Source organism: Protopterus annectens, chromosome 3.part0, assembly GCF_019279795.1.
Source record: "Protopterus annectens isolate FY-2018-M chromosome 3.part0, PAN1.0, whole genome shotgun sequence".
Taxonomy (NCBI): domain Eukaryota; kingdom Metazoa; phylum Chordata; order Ceratodontiformes; family Protopteridae; genus Protopterus; species Protopterus annectens.
In genome coordinates, this window is record NC_056731.1 from 879,241,042 (window position 1) to 879,267,189 (window position 26,148).

General features: G+C 37.6%; 1 protein-coding gene across 1 annotated transcript in view; it reads right to left on the reverse strand.

Moving 5' to 3' along the window:
• SCLT1 (sodium channel and clathrin linker 1) overlaps positions 1 to 26,148 on the reverse strand; it is a 780,532-nt gene that overhangs the window by 468,525 nt on the left and 285,859 nt on the right. The window contains exon 8 of the mRNA XM_044065718.1: positions 21,854 to 21,925. Coding sequence (XP_043921653.1) covers positions 21,854 to 21,925 — 72 coding nt within the window. The remainder of the gene's footprint in view (positions 1 to 21,853; positions 21,926 to 26,148) is intronic.

The window sequence follows — 26,148 nt, forward strand, 5'->3', positions numbered from 1 at the left end:
GGGGAGCAAGCAGGAGGAACAACAAATGGAAAACAATGCAGGAATGTGCAGAAGGAAGGTAGGAAAAACCATTGCTATCCATTTCTGCAACAGTAAAAACTGATAAGTGCAGAATATTAGATGAATTTGGACTGTCACCTCCAGAGAGAGGGGAGACAACAATGTAATCATGTTGTATAGCCAAATGGACCGAATCAAGTGTGTCATGAAGACACGTGCAAAATGGAGAGCTATGTATGGGATGATTTTTTTATGGGACAGGTGCCCATTTTTTTAAATCAGTAAGAGAGGACTCGGGTATGTCTGGGTCAGGTGAGTTGGGTAGGTGAAGAAGCAAATGCAAACAAATACGACAAAGAAGACAAGACAGGGATAGTGAGGGACACCATGACTGGGGTGAAAGATGAGACAACACAGGCTCATGCCAGTTAAACTTGGAGGCAGTGAGAATACAGTCATCACACAATAGAGTGTCATCACTGTCCCATAACTCCACTGGCGGCTGGAGTGCTTGACATCTTCTCCTCGTACAGGCCATGAGTTCTCCACCTGGCATGGGTGTACACCAGTGGTGTGGTGCAGGACACTATGCACCAAGCCTGGCATCTCCCGGTGGGTGATGAAATCATCACCTCTGCCACTGCTCCCGGAAGGTATTACTGCATCAGCTTCCATGGCAGTAGTACCTGAGGGCGCAGGTAGTGAAGGGGCAGCAGAAGTTGGCTCCCAGATGTGCTGGGCATTGGTGCTGGAGCCAGAGGAGCAGGGGCAGGCTGATCCACTGGGGTGGGCTACCTCGCTGTGTTTTTAGCATTAAGTGATGTGGTACACATGGATGACATGGAGACATTTTAACAACACATAATAGAAAATAAAAGAGAGCTAAGGGTTGGGGGTGAGAGAAAAAAGAAATAAAATTAGTACCATCATATGTGACATACAATGCATTAACACAATTATACAACTCTTCTATCTAAAGTACTGCATCTAAGTATACATCCTGGCAGATATACACTATACTACAGACTGCTGAAAGTAATCCTTGAAATGTGAATATATTACACATAAGCATGTTCCAATTATACAGACTACAGTTAACAACAGGGCATTTGTACCACTGGTATACAGTTTTTTAACTTAATATAAATATTATTAAGGAAATGCCGCACTGTATAGTCATGATTCCTGGTATATGAACTGTCTAATATTTAACTCCTACAACTGGTTTGTGCTACAGAGTAATGCATGCATACTTGCTTTTACAGTTAGGATATGCATGCTCAACTTGATACAGCTGTATAAAGAAACACAAACAGCTATCTTTACTTTTAAAACTGCAATAACACTTCTCTTGTGCTGCACACACACCACTTGCTTCCCTCAGTCTCTCCATTCGAGCAACATGAGCCTGCCTATTGAACTCGCATTTAGTGGCAGCTGGGGAAAGAACAGAAGAGCATTATGCATACCAGCCTTGCCTATATTTAGCTTTCTAAGTATTACAAGTACTCTCTTACTGTCATACTTACACAGCTGTGGGATTCCATAGTCTCCAATTCATTCAACCAAAGGTTGAGGGTATCCCTTTTTTGCATGTGTAGGTCATTAAAATGATGACTACACTGATTTCCAGTGCATGGGATGCCAGTGGGACTGGATACAGACTGAGACAAATTATAGCATGCCTCACACTTGTATTGGGAGCCAGAATAGTCCCTCTGCAGAAGTCTTTGGCTGTGGCACTTTACCAGGATTCCAATAAATATCCTGGACACCCCAACTCTTTGCCCTAAACTGGTACTACTGTCCTGGAAGCTGGTGCAGTGGTACCCTCCAAGAGCAGTGATAGAGGTGGTGACTTCATCAACTGTCAGGAGATGCCAGAGTTGTTGCGCAAGGTCATGGACTGCACCATAGGTGTACGCCTATGCCAGATGGAGAGGCTCCTCTCCCTCATGGTCCATAGGAGTTGGAGGCGTCAAGCACTCCAGTCACCTGTCCTAGTGGAGTAAGGGGATAGTGATGACAGTTGGTTGAATGAATTTGAGACTGCAAACATCCTTTACCTTCCTCTCTAACACCAGCCATGTCTACCAGCTGAACTACAGCAATGGAAACCAATGCTTTCCCTCCAATTCCAGTTATCATGCTTACTGGAAGTGTGCAAACCTGAGCAATGATAACAACCACATTTGTGTGATATTAAGCGGACAGCAGCAGTGCCAAGCAGGGAGGAATTACATAACTGAAACTGGCAGGTTAATCTGACACTTGGTTTAGTTTGAGGGGAGTCTACTGATGTAGCCTGGAAATATATAGGAAATTGCAAAGTAAATGTAGGTGAGTTAAGTCTGCAGACATGCACTGAGGACATAAACTTAATGATCTGATACATGTGTTTTTGCCTTTATACACTGATAAAATTGATTTTTACACTGTAGGGTTCAAATCTAGATATAAGGGACAAAACATTTTCTTCTACAGTGCTGAATTTTCATCTTTGCCACATAAGAAGTGCTGCTCAGACAAAGTCGGGAATCATGCATAAATACAGGTGACAATTTGAGGTGTTAAACATGAATGTGTGTGACCTGACAAGGTTATTGTATATATCTAGTTACGTATGTGTCTTATGTAATTGTGAAGGTCGTGTAAGTCCAGATAGTAGAATTATACTTGCAGAAATATAGTAGAGTATACCCTCAGTCATATATCTGAAAACACAATAATGGCATCTTATCCCTTATACATACAACTTTATTGCATATATCTAGTTACGTATCTTTCTTATGTAATTGTGAAGGTTGTGTAAGTCCAGCTAGCAGAATTATACTTGCAGAAATAGAGTACAGAGTATACACTCACTCATATATCTGAAAACATAATAATGGTGTCTTATCCCATTATACATACAACTCATATCCGTTCCACTATCTAAAGTGTTATACATGAGAGTGAATATAATGGGAAGTGGAACAACAGTAAAAGTGTATGGACTATCCTGTATTAGAACCCAGGACCACGTGTATGTCAGTTCTACACTTACACATGTTGCCACACGAATGTTAAAATAACACTTCTCTATTTTTCAGTTTGTTGCTATAAACTGTACTGTCACAACAGTAAAAACAGGTTGCACACCCTGTACTAAAACCCAGGACCATCTGCACTCCAGCCCTACACTTACACCTGCTGTCACAGAACTAGTTACATGACATTTCCTAATTTTCTAATTATTCTTAAGTTCTATGTGTTAACTGTCACGCAATGCCATTTAGCATGTTTGGGCAATGCCCAATATAATTAATTGAATGTATCTGTCTTTAATTACTGGCTGTCTGAGTTCTGTCTGCAGGTGTTCAATGGCTGCAGCTGTTGGTGAACCTTGCTAACTGCCTTGCAATGCCAGTAAGCGAAGATGAGTGATGGAAAACAAAAACTGCAACAATAAACTGTTTTTGAACTTTTACAGATGCCCTGTTTGCAGGTGTTCTGCAGATGTTCTGTTTGCCTCCTGGGTAGGCCACTAGTCAAAATTTGTGAACTGCTGTGCTTCAAGCAAACAAGAGAAGGACAGCCAAACCTGACATTCATTTTTCTTCATTTCCCTTGTTTGCAGTAAGCCATGCAAACAGTGCCAACCCCCAAAAGAGGGGAAAAGTAGTTGAAATGAGGAAAAGCAATCTATGACATAAACACTACAAAATGTTAGTTCATATGAAATATTTCTACACAGGTCAGGATTTGAACTCTCACACCAATGAGCCTTCAGAACACAGTAAGGGTGCCTTATCCCTCTTTGTCATACAAACAACCTTGTAGCAAGGAACAGAAATCATTCTGCATACAACCAACTGCAACATCATCTACTATGAAACTATATAGCAGTTATTTGCACATGTATTTATTTTGGAGGCAGTCTGTAATCCATTCTATATCACTGTCCTGGAAATCAGTGAGGATATTAAATGGCAATAATATAACATGAAGATGCCAACAAATGCAGTGGAAGTTGGATGTTAATGAAGAGAACCTGTGAATTGTGTGCTGCATACTTACATTTCCAACCTTAACAAAATTACGTCTAACACTTTGTAAGTCTAACCTGACACACACACACTGGATGTAAGGCAGTCTTGCGTTGCTGCTGTTTTTTTCCTCCTCCCTACCATTAATTGTTCACAGTTGCAATCAATCAAAAAAACACAGAAGTAGTGCCTGTACAATGTTTACATCTGCAACATGGAGCCAAGTATTTGGGATTTAGCATTTCTAATAAGTTCACACTTGGTTTGCATCTTCACAATGCTGACAGCCCTAGATATACATCATAAAAAGGCAACCGAGTAGCTAGGGAAACTGAAGGTGAGGAGACTTGTTTATATGGAGAACACAGAAAAGAGGATATATCTGCACAGAACGTTACTGAACTTGCGAAGGTATGCTTGCATTTTTCAGCTACATACTGCATATGCTGAAATGGCATTAAGAAAAATCTGTTTAATAGCTTTATATATATATATATATATATATATATATATATATATATATATATATCTATATATATGTATATATATATATATCTCTATATATATGTATATATATATATATCTATATATCTATATATATATATATATATATCACTATATATATATATATATATATATATATATATATATATATATATATATATATATATATATATATATATATGTATATATATATATATATATATATATATATATATATATATATATATATATATATATATATATATTTTTTTTTTAATTTTTATTTATCTGCAGCATGTTTACCGGGGCCTCCACTGAAAACAGGCTTTGTTCCAAGTTGGACTTTCCTGGTTAACAGATGTTAAATAAATAAAATAAATAAATATTTTGATTAGCAAAGGCTTTGTTTTTATTTGTATACATTAATTAGAAGTGTAATAATGACATGGACATGTTTGTCAGGGCATTTCACAGGTAGACGTGATTGACAATACCTTAAAATGGAATGGTCTGTGTTAAATTGTACACGTTTCAAAGACAGTTCATTTGATAGCACTTTTAGGATTTCAATGATGGTTTGTTAGAAAAAAGTATCATTTGCCTGTTCTTTAGGGAGTGGGAGACAGCAAAGTTGCATTTCTGTTATGGCACAAACAAGGATATGTTGCTATTGTTCCTCTCCTTTTTAGCATCCAGCCTGTTGTTCATATTTCAAATCGGTAGACTGTTTTATGTTTCTGCAGTGGGTAATGCTGAAATGCTACCTTTTCTATCTGGGAACAGTTATTTTGTAGTTATGTGATAGTTATTTATATTATCATTCTGTTGTCTTTTAGCACACCAAGTACTATGGCACCCAGGCATCTCAATCCCTGAAAAACCACCCTTCAATAATCCTGAGAAGCAGGTCACTGTGGAAGCTTTTGGGCGATATGGTGCCTTCCTGCTTGAGACAGGACATAGAGATATGTCCATCAGAATGTAAATCTGCCGGCAGATAGATGCAGATGTGAATGCAGTAAGCAGACACAGCAAGACATATGATCAGGAGCACCATAGGGCCACTGACATGATCTCATCTGCACAGAGAAGAGCAGCTGCAGTGGCCTGTGATCAGATGGGCACTGCGGGGGGGGGGGGCTTTTACTGAGCCACCATTAACAGCAAATGAAGAGTTCCCATCCACTGTCAGGGATCCAGACTGCTCCCAGGAAAGTGCAGAGCAGCATGTCCTTGACATTGGTGCTACTATTTCTGGGACAGTGGGCATGTCCAAGGAGGAGCTTCCAGGTAGGTATTCGTATCTCAAATGTTAAACACTGTTGTACAGTAAAACTATTTAAATCAATATATTAGTTCTGTTTAACAAGATTTTTTTTGGGGGGGGCATGATTGAAGACTGCTACAGTTAAGAACATATTATGATTGATTACACATAGGCTTACGTTAGACTTGTCTTCCAAGTTCTTGTTGAAAGCATAGTTAACTCATTAACCCCGAGTACCTTCTCATGGCGCCTCTGTGCTCAACACAGAGCACACCATGAGAAGATGGGAATTCCATTATGTTAACCCCGAGTGCCTTCCAGCAGTGCATGTAAGTTTACAGCCCTAATTTGAAGGTATTTTTGAAAAATAAGTTGAGAAAGTAACTGAATGCTGTCAGTTACCTTCTCAACTTAGGATTTAGAGTGGAGTTACCTGATGGTCCTATTGGACATTTATAAGTAAATTGGGTCGGAAAGCTCCCTGTGTATTCTTATGATTACAGAAAAGCATTTCCTAAATGAAGTGGTGGCAGCCAATCAGATTCGTACATAACTCAAGCATGTTACGTGATTTTTAGGTTTTAGTAGCGGCAAAGAAATCCTTGACTTGCCTGTAGTGTTTCATTTTAGCAGGTAAGATACTGATGAAAAGTTTGTATTGGTTTATTTTACAAAAAATGCACTAAACCTTCAGGCAGAATGTGTCGATATATTTTTTAGTGTCCCTCTGAGTAAGTAAACATTCAACGGACATTCGTGCATTTTTTTATGTGACAGTTGTATATCACTGTTTTTGCTAGCTAGCATTGTTATGAAACTTGGGTTGCTTTAGGGGTTAGAGTCTTGTAAAGTATTGCTACGGAACTGAGTAATGTGTGTAATCTTCTTTTGATTCAGCAACAACAACAAAAAAAGGTATTAAATGTGGAGAGCTGAGTATTTCACATGTAAAGAAATAATAGTCTGCATTCCAGTTCTTCCTTGGCTGTGGCATCTGTTGTCATCAACAAAAAAATGTCCGTTTTCTGGGCCGTTTTGAAAACGCTGCTGACTTTGGGCTTGCTAAACTAATTCTTGCCAATATGTGTTGGTGTTGAGTTTGTCCAAATGTCGTTCAACAAGTTTCGCTTCACAGTGCTACTTGAAGGAGCGAGGAGCCCTTTTTGTTGACTCACTGAGGCAGCCTATGATTCAAAATTACATTTATGTACCATAGCAGAAGCAGGAGTGGGGAGCTTTAGAATGTGTTCCTTTTTGTAGCCTGTATGCCAGTACGTAGGAGGTCATGTAAGTGAATTAGATTTATTTCAGTTTGTGTACCCATACGTAAATGGGGTTGTACAAGCCCATAGACTATCTGAGAGATGTCTACTTTCTTCATTTAGTCTGCAATAATTAAGTGTGGAGACTATGGCAGAGGAAGATGGTAGAGAACTTGGTTTGCCTGTTTTTATACTGAGAGACAACCCTGCAAGTTATCGTCAGCAATGCAACATCACAAGCTGATGAAAAAATGGCCCGCAAATAGCTAACGTGGATGGTGTTATAAACTAATGCCTATGTCTCGGTAATGCAATAGGGCTTTACATTTGTGCTCACTGTTGTCCTTTCATAAATTACAGGAAATTGTGGTGTATGTTCAAAAGTTTCTTTTGCAAGATTAAATTCAGGTACTATTTTTCTTATTGCAGCAGTTCACTGGGGCAACAGTATGGGAATGTTATTTTGAATGCATAGAATGATTTCATTGACTCCATTATGGAAATAATTACTTCATACAGCATTAGTACAGCTAAATGAGGACAGTAGTCAGTCATTTGATATAAATGATTTTTTGCAGACATTGTCAAAGTTGCCAGTACGTTGTATGAAATGTTTTGGCTAAAGGGTACAAAAGTACTGTTTCTCCCCTTATAGTGAACAATGCATGTTTTCATATTTATGGAAAAACTTTTTTGGGCATGCAGATTGTCTGAAAGAAAATCTTAAAGGAGAATTGGGTAGCTTAATACTAGAAAATTAACTAAGGGGATTAGGTATGTTTTGAAAGAAGCTGATAACCGGGCAGTATCAAAAGATGTGTATGAATGTATGTGTTTGATGACATGAAGAAAGGCAGGGTACCTGTTTTATGCACATTTTTTAGAGTATTCAGCCTGTTACATTAGCTGTTGTAGATGCTTTTGCATTTAGTGGCTAATCCTTGGCATGTATATATTTTATTTAGTTGTTACATTTATTCTGCTCATATTTAGTGACTTCTTATATGAAGCATTATGTAATATTGCCGGCCTCCACTCTCCGGCTTGTCATCAACACTGAAAGGGTCATTGGGGGGAATGTTTCATTTTGGTTCTTGTGAATACTTGGACATACTGCTGAAGGGGGTCACATGGCAAATGTTTTGTTTTGGTGCTTGTTCATACTTAAACATATTACTGAAGGGGTCACATGGCAAATGTTTTGTTTTGGTGCTTGTGATACTTGGACATACTATTGAAGGGGTCTTGTGGCAAATGTTTCATTTTAGAGCTTCTGTATACTCAGATATACTACTGAAGAGGTCATTGGGGGGAATGTTTCATTTTGATTCTTGTGTATATTTGGTATTGACTCTGTCATCCATTGCACCTGCACCAGGAATGTAACTGTCATAATGAGCATACTCTCCTCTACTTGTTACCAAAAGCCTCTGCTTCCCATGTATACAGCACTTCCATGTAATCTCCATTTTCTACTCCATGTCTGTGCATATACAGTGAAAGTGTACACATCCCTGTTAAAATGCCAGGTTTTATGATATAAAAAATATACTGAATGATGCAGACTGATCCATTGTGTTTGTCAGCTCAATAGATTTCTTTATGTTTGGTAGGTTTTATTTGGTATTGATACTGTAGTCTATGTCAAAAGTCGTCATTTTTTTTTTTGTTTTTTTTTTTTTGACTGTGTCAGATGTTTTATAATTTTATTTATTACCATGGATATGTGCATTCATTTTTGTCAACATGGGGTTTGCTGTTCTCAGAAATTTTGCATTACAGATCTGGATGTCTTTTTTTAATTCCTTTAGTTGTTTTTTTTAGCTGGCACTTTTTCAAATTTATAGAGTTATTAGGGTCACTTTCAGACCTTTGTGCTTTGTAAAAAGTGACATTCTCCTTTATCCCAACTTTAAAAGTAAATATAAGTGAGTGTTTAAACATGTTGTACTGAATGTTTCATTTTGGCGCATGTACATGCCAGGCACTATTAATGAAGGGTCATTTGGGGACATATTTCATTCTGGTGCTTGTGCATACTTCATCACTTTATTGTAGGGGTCCCTTGGGTGAATATTTCATTTTGGTGCATGTTCTTGCCAGGAAGTGTTACTGAAGGGTTGTTTTTTCCAGTGTGGTTAAATTTGAGCTCGTTTGGAGAGCATAGTCTTAATTATTTTATATATTTTACATAAACATGATCACCTAGTCTCAGATGTAGCTAAGAAATGCCTTATGGTTAATCCTTAGCTAGGGATGCTAATTTTGATTCATAGTTTGCTTTAGAGGACTTTACAGGATGTCTTATTTGCTTGCTCAAGCTGAAGGATGTGCTTCCAATTCTGAGACTATTCCTTCATGTTCTTAGGCAGAAATGTCTTCCTCTTATTGTATAACCTGTTTATGGCAGATGTCCACCATACAAGCTTTTTTTTTTTTTAGAGGATGTTGCTTTGGTCCTATCAACCTATGCAGTGCAATTGCATAGGTGTTTATACAGATCATTGGTGTATATCCCATTACAAGTGTCCCTGCATCTGACCATTATAGGTCCCATTTGAAAGATCACAGTGTATGTCACTGCACTGCATGATGAATGCGTCTTTCCATTGTATTTGATTTATCTTGTTTGTATTTATTTTACATTTGTTGATTTGTCCTTGATGGATTCATTTAGCTCTGTTACTTTTATTCAGAGTAGTTTCTTCTAACCTTATCACGTTATGTTACTATCTGCAGTATTTTAAAAATGTTGTTCAGCCCAGAAATCAATGTATGCATTAGTAGGCCAACATGCATGATTACAGATAAGAATGTCTTATATAATAAATTTTTAATGAATTTTTACAGTTCAGATGAATACTGTCCTATTTATACCAGAATCACGGTTTACGTCTTTAGAATGGGTAATTGTGATGCTGTGTGTTTTGTGTATCTGTCATAAGTATGACATGTTCTTTTACTGAACCTCTGTCAATGTTTCACTTGTTGGATATGCCTGGTTATAGGAAGCTTTGTACTTGATTTTGCAGCATAAAATGTCATTTGCTTTTATCTGATTGGTGTTTTTGTATAGAGAAATATAAAATGGAGCCTTCAGTATTATTAAAAATGTAGGCTTTTGTGATCAGATGCTGTTCTTCTTTGGTTTATCTTTTGCCAATATTGCACTAAGTAGAGTTGACATTATGAAAGGTGTTAAGTGCGCTATTTATGTATGGGGAAATAAACTAAGAATCCTTTGTACAATTTTTTAAGTTTTAGAACAACCTTGGGCATAGTGGATTGCCAAGTCTGTTTGTGTTATTACAGGTAGTATACTTGCTTTTGATGCAGAATGCTGTGGGTTCTACTTCCACAGTATGTAGATGGATTGCTGATACTGTACTGTGTTGTACTTTTTACTTTGGCGGAGATGCCTAGTAACTATGAACTTATCAGTTTGCCATCCATTCCGTAATGCAATCTTACTAGCTTACTAGCACAAACTCTAGCTATGCCACTGATCAGTAAGCCATGGAAAATAACTTTTTGAGGTCCTAGCAAACTATATTATTATTTTCCTAAGATTAAAGTATTGCCTACCATAAAATGCCCTACTTTTACCACAAACCCACATACTGCAAGTCATCAAAAAGAAAATCCACCGTTAACAGGCCTGCTGGTAAGCAGACTTGCTCAGTAGTTCCTTTAATTACAACTTAGTCCGCAAGGTGGCTCCATCATTAAACACACACACATATATATATATATATATATATATATATATATATATACTATAAAGATTTATTTTTGTAAACAACTTGTACCATGATATGAATATGCTATATATGTGTTTCTCTTACCAAACTATATGAATGGCTACCAAACTATATGAATGGCTATTAGCTGTACTTCTTATTACTTACAGATCAGCCATATAAGTTTAAGATTTTCTCTAGGCTTATTGCATTTCTGATTATACTCAGTAGTTGTCTCAGTGAGATAAAGGTTATTACTTGCTGACTACTACCTGCATGAAGCTATGTTATATTTTGGGAATTTTTTCTGGCCTTTGTCAGTAATGCGTGCAACTTAGGTGGGAGGAAGGGCTTAGTGTTATACTATTTTACTGAATTACTGTATTACATAACAGCTGCACAAGGTAATATAATGAGTATCTACTCAACAGGTTATGTGCAGCAATTATCACCTGTGTCTGAGCGTGCATACCTTTGCAGTAATGAAAGGCAGGTCATTATCACCTTAGCAATAAGTCAGTTACAATATAGCACTGAGTCATTACCACTTTTCAGGTAAAACTATCAGGAGCTGTCACTGTTATTCACATAAGTACAACTCGTTATCACATTGATGAATGCACAAGCCAGATTGTGTTTATATATATATATATATATATATATATATATATATATATATATCTATATTTTCACAAGTAACATACAGATGCAAGTATCCATTTTATTAATGTAGTTCATATCTTTGTGAATTAATGTAACTGAAGCACATATGATGAAACAGTTGAATGTGTCAAACAATCACTACATGGTGCCTGTTGTATTGCTTTGCAGCTGCCTCTGTGCAGGTGAGTAACATTATATTGTTCTATACCATTGTGTTTTTTAGCTTTGCATTCGCTCGACATCACACCCCTCAGTGAAGATGCCATCTGCTAAGAAGTCAACCAACATTTACTTGGGCAAGGATACTGATTCTGACAATAATACCAGTGGGTCCGAAATGGAATTGGACCTTGATTCACAACGTAAAGCAAACTAGAGTTCATGCAGGGTCAGTGGATCTACAATCTGCCATGACAGCATCACCGCAGAAGATGTTCATCTGTTCAGAGGGAATGGCGTTCACCTAACTGAGGAGGGCACTGCGTTGTTCTTGACCGACCTGCACAATGGTGTGAGGAGAGTTATGCAGGATTGCTAACATGCAACTTGTGAGAAGAATGGAAAACACCAATGACCAAGTAGGACTAGTATAGTACGTAAAACACTATTATGAAATGTGTTGTGTAAAATATATTTCTCTGAGTTTGGCAAATAACTGTGGTAAGGAGCTGGTGAGGATGCTGAGAAAGAACCGTTTTATGAGACTGCTACCATGTACAATCTAATATGTCAGTGACCATCCTGCAATACTTCGTTTTTTAGTCTGCTTTTATCAGGCATGTGTAGAGTTAGATGACAGGAAGGGCTTACTAATACAGAAATTGATCCCTTAGGTCCATTGCTGAATGGACACATGTAAAGAGAAATGACATAGGTAAGGCAGACTGCTGACACAGAAGGAGATTGAGACTGCAGTGCTATTGGCTGTCTGAGTGGGTAGTCAGCACAGCTATCAGACTGATGAGATGGCCTTGCCTGCCTCTGCCCCATGCCTGTTCTGGGTTCATTAGTGGAGTGGTGGCCCTTACCTAGCTTTTTCTCTTTACATGTACCCATTCAGCAGTATGTTGGCTACACCAAGAATGTGCATATTTACAATCATATGTGTCTACATGGTAAAACAACTGCTTCTGAATGCTGTACAGATGTACATATATCAGTTTTGTTAGGACTTAGGTTATGGAAATTTATGATTTTTTCATATTTTGGTAAATAACTTTGCAAGTGAGCATGTTAGTGTGCCAAGTAACACCTCATGTTGAAGACACTGTTACTCCTTACAACATGTAGGTGAGAGTAGTAAATGTATGAAGGTCAGGACAGCAATTAGTGAGTTACTTCAGTCCCTCATCCCTTAGGTCCATTGCTGAATGGGCACATGTAAAGAGAAAAGGCAGAGGTAAGGCAGACTGCTGACACTGAAGGAGGTCATGAGACCATAGTGCTATCAGCAGTCTGAGTGAGCAGCCAGCACAGCTATGGGACACTACAGATAACCAACATCTGGAGCCCCATGCTTGTCCTTGGCATATTAGTGGAGCGGTGGTCCTTACCCTGCTTTTTCTCTTTACATGTGCCCTGGCTGTGCACCCTTGTCAGTGTCCACCCATGCTTTATTTCAGATAAGGTAAGACTGTCTTCGGCATCACCACGGAAGATGTTCACCTGTTCAGAACGGATGGCATTCACCTAACTGAGGAGGGCATTGCGTTGTTCTTGACCAACCTCCACAATGGCATGAGGAGAGCCATGCAAGATTGCTAACATGCAGCTTGTGAGCAGAATGGAAAACACCCATGATCAAGTCGGACCAATATAGTAAGTAAAACACTATTATGAAATGTGTTGTGTAAAATTAATTTCTCTGAGCTTGGCAAACGACTCTTATGGAAATTATGATTTTTTTCATCTTTTGATAAATAACTTTGCATGGGAGCATCTGAATATGCTAAGTAATATCTCATTTTGAAGAAAGTATTGCTGGTTCCAACATGGTAAAATAATTGTGCTGGTATGTTTGACACGTGCAGATATCAAAGTTTGTTTGGTACTTATGGTTATGGAAATTATGATTTTTGTCATATTTTGGTAAATAACTTTGAAAGGGAGCATCTGAATTTGCCAAGTAATATCTCATTTTGAAGACAGTATTGCTGGTTCTAACATGGTAAAATAATTGTGCCTGTATGTTTGACACATGTGCAGATATCAAAGTTTGTTTCGGACTTAGGTTATGGAAATTATGATTTTTTTTCATATTTTGCTAAATAACTTTGCAAGGGAGCATCCAAATGTGCTAAGTAATACCTAATTTTGAAGACAGTACTGGTAGTTCTAACATGGTAAAAGAACGGTGCCTCTATGTTGTACTCATATGCAGATATCAAAGTTTGTTTCAGACATAGGTTATGGAAATTATGATTTTTTTCATATTTTGGTAAATAACTTTGTAAGGGAGCATCTGAATGTGCTAAGTAATACCTCATTTTGAAAAGATTATTTATAGTTCTAATAGTTCTAACATGGTAAAAGAATGGTGCCTGTATGTTGTACTCATAGGCAGATATAAAAGTTTGTTTGGAATTATGTTATGGAAATTATGATTTTTTTTTCATATTTTGGTAAATAACTTTACAAGGGAGCATGTCAGTGTGCCAAGTAACACCTCATTTTGAAGACAGTGTTACTCCTTACAACATGGTAAAAGAACTATGTCTGTGCACTGTACACATGTACAGATATCACAGTTTGTTTAGTCTTGTACGATTATGAAAATTACACATTTACAATACTTTTGATTATTATGCCCATATCTTTGCAAGGGAGCATGGTGATCACACAAAAGATGTATCATTTTGTAGCTGACATTCAGATGCACAACTTCTACACTAATATGTAGGCTTTGTCTGTTACAGGTGATGAGATATTATGCTTTGTTTATTTATCAGTTATGAAAAATAATATATTAATCATATTTCTGTGAATAGCTCAAGAAAGGAACATCTCACAGTAATGGTTAAGGTATAATTTTAAAGTTGACATTCATATTAACAAATTACATTCAAACTGTATGGGTCTACATGGTACATTGACCAAGATATTGTGCTTTGTTTTTCCAAAAAGGTAAAAAATATGCACAATATCAGCATTCCTTGCCAAATATTTAATAATGACTTTGATATACACTATCAACATTTACACTGTTGGAAAGGTCAGTGTCTGCTGAACAACTTCCACATTTATATTTTTAGTCTAGCTCTTATAGTTAAAGAGTTATGAACATTTGTTTTCTGTATGGTTTTACAAATGGATTTTCTGAAAATGAGCTCAGGCTACACTGTTGTTCCTAAGGTGGAATTACGCAGGCAGCTTTTCCTGAGCTGCTCCGCAGTGAATGAGTTAATGGACATTCTTCTTGAAAGCATAGTTAATGGACATACAAAGGGGAAAAAGCATTAGCCCCTACTTTACTGTTAATTATGACGTGGCTGTCCTTACCTTTTGCTTAACTTCTTCCAAGACCATCTAGCATAGGAAGCATACCATCATATGCATGGGTCTCTGTTCGGCTAATGAAAAGGATAATACTTGAACAGTTAAATTTTGAACAGGATACAGTGAAACAGAAAATTAATGAACAACAAGAACATTGAAAATAAATACACTGAATGGCCATAGTTAGCCAACAACCAGGAAGTAATGTAATTCACAAGGTAAGTGAAGGGAAACCTTTTAAATTTGCCATATTCCCCACAATAATGCGATCTCAGAGTTGGAATATATAATTAGGGTGTGGGTGTGGGGAACTGTGCCCCCACAAAGGTTGGCTTTGTTTGTGATGTTGGCTGACTATGGCCATTCAATGCATTTATTTTCAATGTTCAACGTTGTTTGCTAATTTTCCTTTTTGTTGTGCTCTGCTCAAAATTTAGCCATTAGAGTTTTATCCTTTTCAGTAGCCCAACACAGACCCAATCTGCACACAGTAAGCCAAACATTTTTATGTCAGTATAAGACAAAACCAAATAACACTCCAGAGGATAAATGCCTCGTTGAATGACAAGAAGCTTAAATAAAATAATCCAGCAGTGTAAACAATGAAACAAACACATAGAACCATAAAAGTAAACTTCAAGCATGTTTATTAAAACTAACCCAATGTACAGGAACAGGTAAGTGCTTTCACAGTTAGCTTCATCAAACCCAAAATACTGCACACCTCATAACCAAGTTTAAATACAACAACCTAGCCAATCTGACTGCAGGATGAAAATCACATGATAAAAGAGCACATGCTAATAAATCATATGATAAAAAAATCACATGATAAAAAGCATTGGATTGTACCTTAAGCACATATTGAGTGCAATATATAACATAAGTTTATAACTAACTTTCACCATGAGAGAAAATACACAAATCCCAAAATACATTTTATGGGGATATATATATATATATATATATATATATATATATATATATATATATATATATATATATATATATATATATATATATATATATATGTGTGTGTGTGTGTGTGCACATAGATATATGTATATATAATAATAAAACATTCAATTAAAAAATCATTACACTTTTAAACACCTAGATTTCTGTGTACAGGTTTAAGGGAGGCTTTTTTTTTATTTAAGCCTTTCCCCCTAGGGTTTTATGATTATATATATACATTTGTATATATGTGTATATATGTGTGTGTGTGTGTGTGTGTGTGTGTGTGTGTGTGTGTGTGTGTGTGTGTGTGTGTGTGTGTGTGTGTGTGTATATATATATATATATATATATATATATATATATATATATATATATATAATTTTTTATTTCTTATTTTTATTTTTTGTCATAAAATGTTGTATTTTGTGATTTGTGTATATGCTCTCATGGTGAAAGTTAGTTATAAATGTATGTTATATATTGCATTCAATATGTGCTTAAGGTACAATCCAATGTTTTTTATCATGTGATTTTTTTTATCATGTGATTTATTAACGTGATCTTTTATCATGTGATTTTTATCATACAGTTTGATTGGCCAGGTTGCTGTATTTAAACTTGGTTATGAGGTGTACAATATTTTGGTCTGATGAAGCTAACTGTGAAAGTGCTTACCTGTTCCTGTGCACTGGGTTCACTTTAATAAAAGTGCTTGAAGTTTACTTTTATGTCCTTTCTACGTGTTTGCCTTGTTGTATACACTGCTGGATTATTTTTATGTCAGTACTGATGAGCAGTTCAAAGAAATATTCTAGTGTGTGATGTTCTGCATGTATTGATGTACTGTCTGTAATAGTGGCACCACGTTTATTTTGTTAGCATTTATTGGACTATAATAGCGTAGGCATTAATTTTTCCTGTGTTTGTTGCTTATTATCACAGGTGATCCTGACAGTGGAAGTGTGGGACTTCTACAACCTGATGTCAGAGTATCAGCAGACTCTGATGAGGACGGTGGTCACACAGAGGCACAGTTGGGGGTGCAGAGGGTGAATCTGACACTGAGGTTGACATACAGCCATCCCCTGAAATTCCACTGGACACAACCAGTAGGCCTACACCTATCCATTCCGGTGAGTCCTCAGATAGTGGACAGGTGGAGGGTGAGACAATCTATCAGGAGACAATCTATCAGGGAAGTGTGGTTACTGAGGCCTGCTGTCCATCCTCCACTTGATCTAGTTGTCTCTTCCCATGTCACTTAACATATGTTTTGGGCCACCATGGAGGCACGGGCACATTCTAACAGGTCTTCCAGAGAAATACTTAGGGTTGTAAATGTCACACAGGCAGACGTGAGTGAATGCCTTCTCAAAACAAACAGAATAGAAATGCATCAGAAAAAAATAAAATATATAAAGTATTTAATAAAATCAGATTTAGCGCTTGTGTCCGCCTATAACAAAGACTTCCTCAGAGGAAGTCTTTGTTATAGGCAGACACAAGCTCTAAATCCCTCATAGTGAACATCTGATGCATTTGGAAGGTATGCCAGACATGTGAGCCTTGGTAACTGGCTGGGTTACCAGCACATGCATTCAAGATGATTCCCTTGGTATTACACATGACTTGTCAGTTAATAGAGTGGAAGCCCTTTCTGTTCATGTAGAGCCTTCCCTGTTCCCCAGGTGGTGCCGTAATTTCTATATGTGTGCAATCTATGGCACCCAGTACTTCAGGGTAGTATGCTACTGGGTAGATCTCCTTCATATTTGTATCCCTGTCATCAGGAGTATGAGGAAAATATATGTGGCCACTGGCATGTTGTAGCATAGCATTCAGGAATTGATGGAGGATCCTGGATGCTGATGCCTGTGAGACCCCCACAACATGTCCCCTGTTGATCCCCGAAATGTACCTGCAGCTAAAATTCCAAGGGCTACACATACCTTTGTTTCCACTGGGATGGGCTCCCCTTGGTTTGCCCTGGCTCTGCGGTGAGGACGACAGAGGTCACAGAGTTCCTGTAGTGTCTCTATCCACCCTGCAGCACTCTACAATTTTCAAGTCATGTAGATTGTGGTAAATGGGGTCTGAAAACTCCTCTTCTTGGCCTATTAGTAGCAGAAACTGCATAGACTTCAGCCTGTTGCACATCCAAATGAATTAAAGCAGCTGCAGTCCCCACCATTGTTTCTGTGTAGACTACTTTCTATGGTTGTGTTCCAATGGGTTTTGTAATTCACAGGGAAAACCAGCGCTGAGTCTACATGGTTGCTTTATAGCTTGTTGAACAGCTCATTCATCTTGGATTGGTTGATTAGCATACAATTCAGCTGCTTATGCTCTAATTAGCATGCCACAATGTTTACCTTGTCTGTGCAGCTCTATACACGGTGTAGAGCTGCTTACTAAATCTAAAACTCTCTGCTACCATGTGCGCTTCACAGCATGATGGAAACACGGTATAAACTGCCTGTGTAGGCTTTACTGAATCTGACCACTGCTCTAGTACAGCTTTTAGTTGAATCTAGAAGAGATCCTGCTGTTAAAAAGGGATAATTAGTAAGGCATACAAAATATAGCACAATAACTTTAGGAATCAGAGTAGTTCAGAAAAGATCTGGCTGAGAGAATGGCTAAGCCATTCACAAGGAAACAATGGAAGGACATATATATGGCTCCCAAATATGCAATAAAGTCTGGAGGATTTAGAATTTTTGCTTGGACAGTTTTGTGTAGTTATTTTTATACCCCTAGCAGACTCCAAAGAATTTTTCCTTAGGTAGATGGCAAGCACCGTAGGTGTGATGGGGAATAAAGAGGTAAATGGGAACATATGTTTTGGGACTGTAGTGAGTTGGCAAACTTTAAAAATTCCCTACAGAGTACACTGTCAAAAATTTTAGGTGAGCAAATGGGTATAACTAAGGAAAGTATTTTTAAGCTGGAATACAGAATCTAAATTACCAACGCATAGCATGCCTTAAGTTTAATTCTGGTGGGTGCCAAAAAAGCAATTACTAGAACATGGAAATCAAAGTGTAAACCAACTGTATTTAGAGTAATGAATATTTTAACAGAGATGAAAAAGTGGGATCTTTAGAAAAGGGAAGAAACAAACTGCATAGAAAAAATTGAATTTGTGGTAGCAATGCATGCAGAACAAAGTTTTGGAGGAGGAGCAAGGTTTAAGGTAAGGCAGGAACTGAGTAAGTTACAGTGGATATAAAAAGTGTATGCACTCCTGTTAAAATGCCAGGTTTTTGTGATATAAAAAAACGAGACCGCACTAAATAATTTCAAAACTTGTCCCACCTTTAATGTGACCTATAACCAGTACAATTCAATTGAAAAACCAACAAATCTGTCAGGGGAAAAAATATAAAAAATAAAAAAATGTACAATACGCTGGTTGCATAATTGTGCACACCCTTAAACTAATACTTTGTGTGAGCGCACACCCTTAAACTAATACTTTGTTGAGGCACCTTTTGATTTAATTACAGCATTCAGTCTTCTTGGGTACATACCTGCCATCAATTAAAGAGACTCTGATTAACCCCAAATAAAGTTCAGCTGTCCTAGTAGGATTTTCCTGACATTTACTCAGTTGCCTGCTACAGCAAAAGCCACGGTTCGCAGAGAGCTTACAAAGCACCAAAAGAATCTCATTGTTGAAAGGTATCAGTCAAGAGAAGGTTACAAAAGAATTTCCACAGCATTGGATATACCATGGAACACAGTGAAGACAGTCATCAAAAAGTGGAAAAATATGGGACAACAGTGACGTTGCAAAGAACTGGACGTCCCTCCAAAAGTGATGAAAAGACAAGATGAAAACTGGTCAGGGATGCTGCCAAGATACCTACAGCAACACTGAAGAAGCTGCAAGAATTTCTGGCAAGTACTGCTTGTGTACTACATGTGACAACAATCTCCCGTATTCTCCATCTGTCTCGACTATGTTGTAGGGTTTCAGGACAGAAGCCTTTTCTTACACAGAAAAACATCCAGGCCAGGCTAAAATTTGCAAAACAATACATCAAGTCTCCCAAAAGCATGTGGGAAAATGTGTTATGGTCTGATGAGACCAAGGCTGAACTTTTTGGCCACAATTCCAAAAGGTACCTTTGGCGCAAAAACAACACTTTGCATCAACAAAAGAACACTATCCCATGGTGGTGGCAGTATCATGCTTTGGGGTTGCTTTTTTTTCAGCTGGAACTGGGGGCTTTAGTCAAGGTGGAGGAAATTATCACCAGTCACGTTTAGCTCAAAACCTTCAGGCATCTGCTTGAAAGCAGAAGATAAAGAGGAATTTCACTTTTCAACACGACAATGACCCCAAGCATACATCCAAATCAACAAAAGAATGGCTTCAGCACAAGAAAATTTAAGTTTTGGAATGGCCCTGCCAGAGCCCAGACCTAAATCCAACAGAAAATCTGTGGTGTGACATGAAGAGGGCTGTGCACAAGAGATGCTCTCACAATCTGACAAATTTGGAGTACTTTTGCAATGAAGAGTGGGCAAATATTGCCAAGTGAAGATGTGCCATGCTGACAGGCTCCTATCCAAGAAGACTGAATGATGTAATTAAATCAAAAGGTGCTTCAAAAAAGTATTAGTTTAAGGGTGTGCATACTTATGCAACCAGCTTATTGTACTTTTTTTTTTTATATATATTTTTTCCCTAACAGATTTGTTTTTCAATTGAATTGTACAGGTCAAAGGTCACATTAAAGGTGGGAAAAGTTTTGAAATGATTTATTGTGGTCTCATATAAAAAATCTGGCATTTTAACAGTGGTGTGTACACTTTTTATATCCACTGTATGTAATGCTGGATTGATGGTAATTGTATGAAAGCATTATGTGATGCATAATGATTGTAGCTGTGAACATATTAACATGGTTTGTTTTCTTTTATGTATGTCTGTGTCTTAAGTAATAATTCAATAAAGGTGATAAAAAAGTTCTGGCACTTATGACACTTTTAATTTTGCGATTCCTTCAGGTAAGTCTTTGTGGGTCATGGCTGATGAACTGGTGGTGAAAGATTTCCAACATAAACAAAGAATGAGATCAAAACTATATGAGAAGCAGAAGAGAAGGTACAGTGGTAGGGCATAGTCTTCTAGCCTGCTGCACAACACCATGGTGTGTGCCAGTAGACTGTACCCCCATCCCTTGCATGGGAGAGCAGAAGTGAAAATGGAAAAAGAGCCAAGCAGGCTTCAGAGAACAAAAACAAATACTTAATCAGATCAGTGGCTACATTTTGTTAAAATTACATTGTTGCAATAATTCTACTGCTTCTATTTATTTATGCTTTACTTCGTGTTATCCCTACTAATTCTTGTAGAGGTATATACAGGAAATCACAACAGAGCTGCTTCTGCATTAACAGTTGTTCCTACTGCTTCATTGTTCATTTATGTCTGCTGGTATACAGTCCGTGGAAACTGTGTCATTTTTTTGCTTCACATGGTCTATTAGTGCCATATAAATTATACAGACTACTTTATGTTTTTCTCCTTGAGTTTCCACTGTAAATGACTCTGCTGCAGTGGGACAACCCTAACAAAATTCAATAAATAAATAAAATAAAAATGCAGTGATCAATAAGCAAGTTCTACCAGCTCCACTTTAAGAACCTTGCTACCAAACAATGGGTAAAAGAAATAAACAGTTTAGTTAGCAAACTACAAAAATAATAAAAATGAATAAATTACAGACTTGTACCTAGATGATTAATAAAAAACGCTGCTCTAGCCATTCAAATGTGCAACACAAACATCATGCTTAAATTAATTTCAAAGTTGCATATTACTAAAAAAAGCTCATGGAACAAACTTAGAAAAGGCAGAAATCAACTTCTGAATGGAACAATTATCACACATCACTTTAAACTACATCTTTAATAAATACATTTCAAGACTCTGTTTCGTACCATTTGAAGGGTAGACAATTCTTCAGCTAAACGAGAAATCTGTACATTGCTCTGCTTTCTAACATTTTCCACCTGCAAAAACAGGGAGATCATAACATTTTCTTGGGTCATACAGAAAAAAATACAATTTTAGTTTTTTGTTTTTTTTTGTAGTCTCTGATAAAGTACAAGCTGTTATGTTATATTTTTTCTGCTTAGCAAATTCTGACATTCTCCAACCCCCAGCTCGATGGAGTGGATCAAGTTTCATACTAGATACCTGCACAGATAAATGACTGGTTCAACTATAAGAAACTCCCCATCAGAACTACATATCAGAAAGTACAGTTGTGTAAGTTACACTTACCATATAACAGTAGATGTTTGAATTCCTCAATAGTGCAGTAGCCACTGGTTATAAGGTTGTGTCCTGCTTAGGATACAAGAACCAGCCAGCTTCACAAAGCTCTGGCTCTCACACACACCTACACTCTGGCTACTAACTGGTTAGCCCCTTGGAGGGAAATCAGCAGTCAGAGTGTAGACAAAGTCAAGATTTTTTGCCCATACAGAGATTAGAGCTTAATATCCTTTAGAGGTTTGGGATGAGTAACAGTAACAAATAACTTTATATCCCAACAACCATATATATACAGAAGTAGGAGGATGGAGGGTTGGTTCAGCTACTGCTGCAATGTGGAATTCAAACATCTACTATAATACTAAGTGCAACTTACACAAATGTACTGTTTTCATCATCCTCACTGCTGCAGTATGCTTTGGCTGTGTGGGTTATCAAAGCCCATACAACCTGTGTGGAGGAAGGATAAAGGTGCAGGAGTCCTTGGAGAATGGTCCTAGCAAAGCCAGTTATGGACACGGAAAAGGAATGCTTTGTAAAAGAATGCACAGAGGACCATGTAGCTACCTCTAGAATGTTTCTAGAGTCCACCCCTTTCTAGTATGCCACTGCAGAAGCTAAGGCTGTAGTAGAATGTGCCTAGATACTGCCTTCAACAGGTTCATGCTGGGAAAACAAAAAGTAATTGATGATGACAACAATACATCATAAGAAATAAACAGCTGATCTGCTTTTCTAAAGTTTCAGTTCTGTAAAGATACTATCTGAGCTGCTTATGTAGTATAACCAGAGTATGTAGAATCCATTCTCATTGCTTCTGAGGATCTGGATAGAACACTGGGAGATTGATGGCTTAATTCAGAGTAAACAGTGAAATAACTTTGGATATTTTTAAGAACAAATCTATCATATATGCCCATTCTCTATGGAATAACAGGTACGGTTCAACCATCATGACAGCCGCAACTCAGACACTCTTCTTGCAGATATCTTGCAGATGTTAGTGCAGTAAGAAGTGTCATCTTCCATGTGATGGGTGGCATCTTCCATGTGATGAACCTTAAATCAGCCTGATGAGCTGGTTCAAAGGGAGAAATATTTAACTTTTCCATCACAAAGTTATGATCCCAGGAAGGAGTCACCTGTTTTCTAGGTGGCCTCAGATCTAACCCCCTTTCAGAAACTGTTTTACCAAAAAGAGGGAGGAAAGGAAGGAATCTATGAACAGATATGCTGAAATGGCTGTTTGATGAACCTTGATATAAAAAAGGTCAGTAGATAGTAACTCACACAACCAGTAGTACATAATCCCTGCTGGGGCTCTGGTTACTGATCAGGCACCAACTAGGAAATTTTTGCCATTTGTCAGTATAAGATTTCTTGATAACAGGCTTTCTTGCCTCCTTTAGTACCTGCTAAACATTCTCATGAAAGAGTGTCTAAAAGGTATCAAAACTGAATCATCCAGTCAGTTTACTGAAGTTGTCTTAGACTGGGGTGCATCAAACTCTCCTTGTTTTGTATGAGTAAATCCAGTCTGTGAGGATGTTGTGGTAATTGCAGTTGGCCAATTTCATAGGAAGGAAGAACCAATGTTGCCTCAGCCAACATAATGATTTCTGGAGTCTCCTTCTAAATCTTCAGAATTACTTTGAATATCAGTGGAAAGGGTGGACATGCATAAAGGAACCTCCTCGACCATGGGAATGATAATAAATCTGTTTTCCAGGCCTACCTGCAAAGAGTTTTAGTTCAAAATTTGTTTAGTTTCCTGTTTTGAAAGGAGGTGAACAGATCTGTTTGAGGTATTCACCACAAATGGATCATTTTATGGAAAACTTCTTTGTTTGATTTCCATTCATGAGGGTTTGTCTTGATCCTGCTCAGCTTGTCTGCCATTAAATTTTGCTCTGACAGAATGCAAGATGCTTGGAGGTTTAGGAAGTGTGGTAGAGCTACCTCCCAAGCCATCATGCTTATTCTGCACAGAGAGTAAGATATGGGGACCCCTTATTTGTTTATTTCTGCACTACATCACTGTGGTGTTGTCTGTAATCATGAGTATATATCCTGGGGACCACAGATGATGAACAGATTATAAGGCATAGATTACAGCTAACAGATCTTTGACATGTACATGCTTTGTTGTAGCTGAAGATTTCCACAGGACTTGCTCCTTTAACCCTATAGACACTGTTCCCCAAGCAAAATCTGAGATGTCTGTAGTTGCCGATGGTCTTGGGACAGGAAGAGGAAAATGGTGATCTGGATTATCAGCCATTTGCTGTCTCCACCAGTACAGTTCCTTTCTGACAAAACTCAAATTTGGTATCTGAAATTCCAGATGATGACAATGCTAACATGGACACAAGTCCATGTGTCTTTACAAAAAAATCACTGGATTTTTCTCATGTGAAACCTGCCAGGAGGATTATAGAAGCCATGAACCTTAAGATCATGACATATTATCTTGCAGACGTTTGAGGCTGATTAGAGAAGCTCAGGAAAGTTTCCAGACGAAAATCCACCTTTTCCAGGGTAAGAAAATCATTTCGCTCAGAAGTTTCTAGAAGGTAGCTAGAAACACAATCCTATTTGACAGAATGAATGAGGATTTTTGAACATTTATCTGGAACCCTAGAATGGTATGGAGAAAAGACTAGCAAGTTGTCTAAATAAGGAACTATGTGAACACCTTCCAGTCAGCAATGAACTGTCACTGGAACTAGACACTATGTAAAGTAAAGCAGAGTGGATAATGTGACCTAGACACAGATAACTTGAGAAATTTCTTGAAGCATGTGGCTGTGTGATCAGTTTCCTTTAGATGTAATCCTACCATACAACTCAAAAGGGGGAGGATAGGTAACAGACTCTGAACGGTCAGCATTTTGAATTGTGGTACTTTCACAAACAGGTTGAGAATGGAACAATACATAACTAGTCTTCATGAAAGCTATTTCTTTGGAGCCAGAAAAATTGTAGAGTTTAAGCCTTTCTACCTTTGATCTAATGGCACTAGATCTATGACTCATAGGGTCAGTAAATGTTGAAGAATCTGACAAAAAAAATGGTTTGCAGGGTGGGGAGGAATTCTCCTGAAAGGAGATGTGTGTATCCAGTGCCGACTATAACCATCGTAAACCACGTTTAACACCAGAGTGTCTAATACAATATGTTATCAAAGAGGAATGCTGACAGTCCAATTATGGGACAGCTTTAGGGAGATGGGGTCAAGAGAGAAGGGAGGAAAGAATGCTGGTACAGTCATTCTGAAGGATTAGACTGGCCCCTTTTCTTGAAAGGATCCTTGATTTTAGTTGTTCCCATCCTGCCACCACTTTTTTGTTCCATGTTTGCCATGAGGTGGCAGGGGTTGTTTGTATTGCCTTTTAAATGGAGTAGAAAGATATGGGAGATTTGTATTGGGGGACTTGAGGAATCTTAGAAACTTCCTGAATTAATTTCCTTCTTTCATCAAATTGTTTAAAGACCTGGGTGGCAGAAGGGCCAAACAAAATCTCTTTATCTGAAGTAGAGTTTAAGAAAATTAGATACTGCCAGCCCAGCTATCTGGAGTTTTGTAAATAATTGTATGTTATTTGTGGATATTAATATGATTTATACAGAAGTGTTACAGAAGGAAATGCTGCTAGCACAGCTGTCTGGAATTTTGTAACGGTTGTGTGTCATTTGTGAATATCAACATGATTCATATGCTTCTGTTACAAATGTATTTGAATTGTATGTTGTCATTTCATCTGCTGATACAGAAGTGTGTGTTGAAAGGGTATGTAAAGTACTGAGTTTAAAGATGCATCTACAGTTTACCCTACTGTAAAAGAACAAAAATGTATATACACTATTGTAACTGTGCAAATGTATATATTTTAACAGTGGAAACTGGAACACACAAGGTTAACTTGCAAAACTTCAGCAAAATAGTTGAAATTAT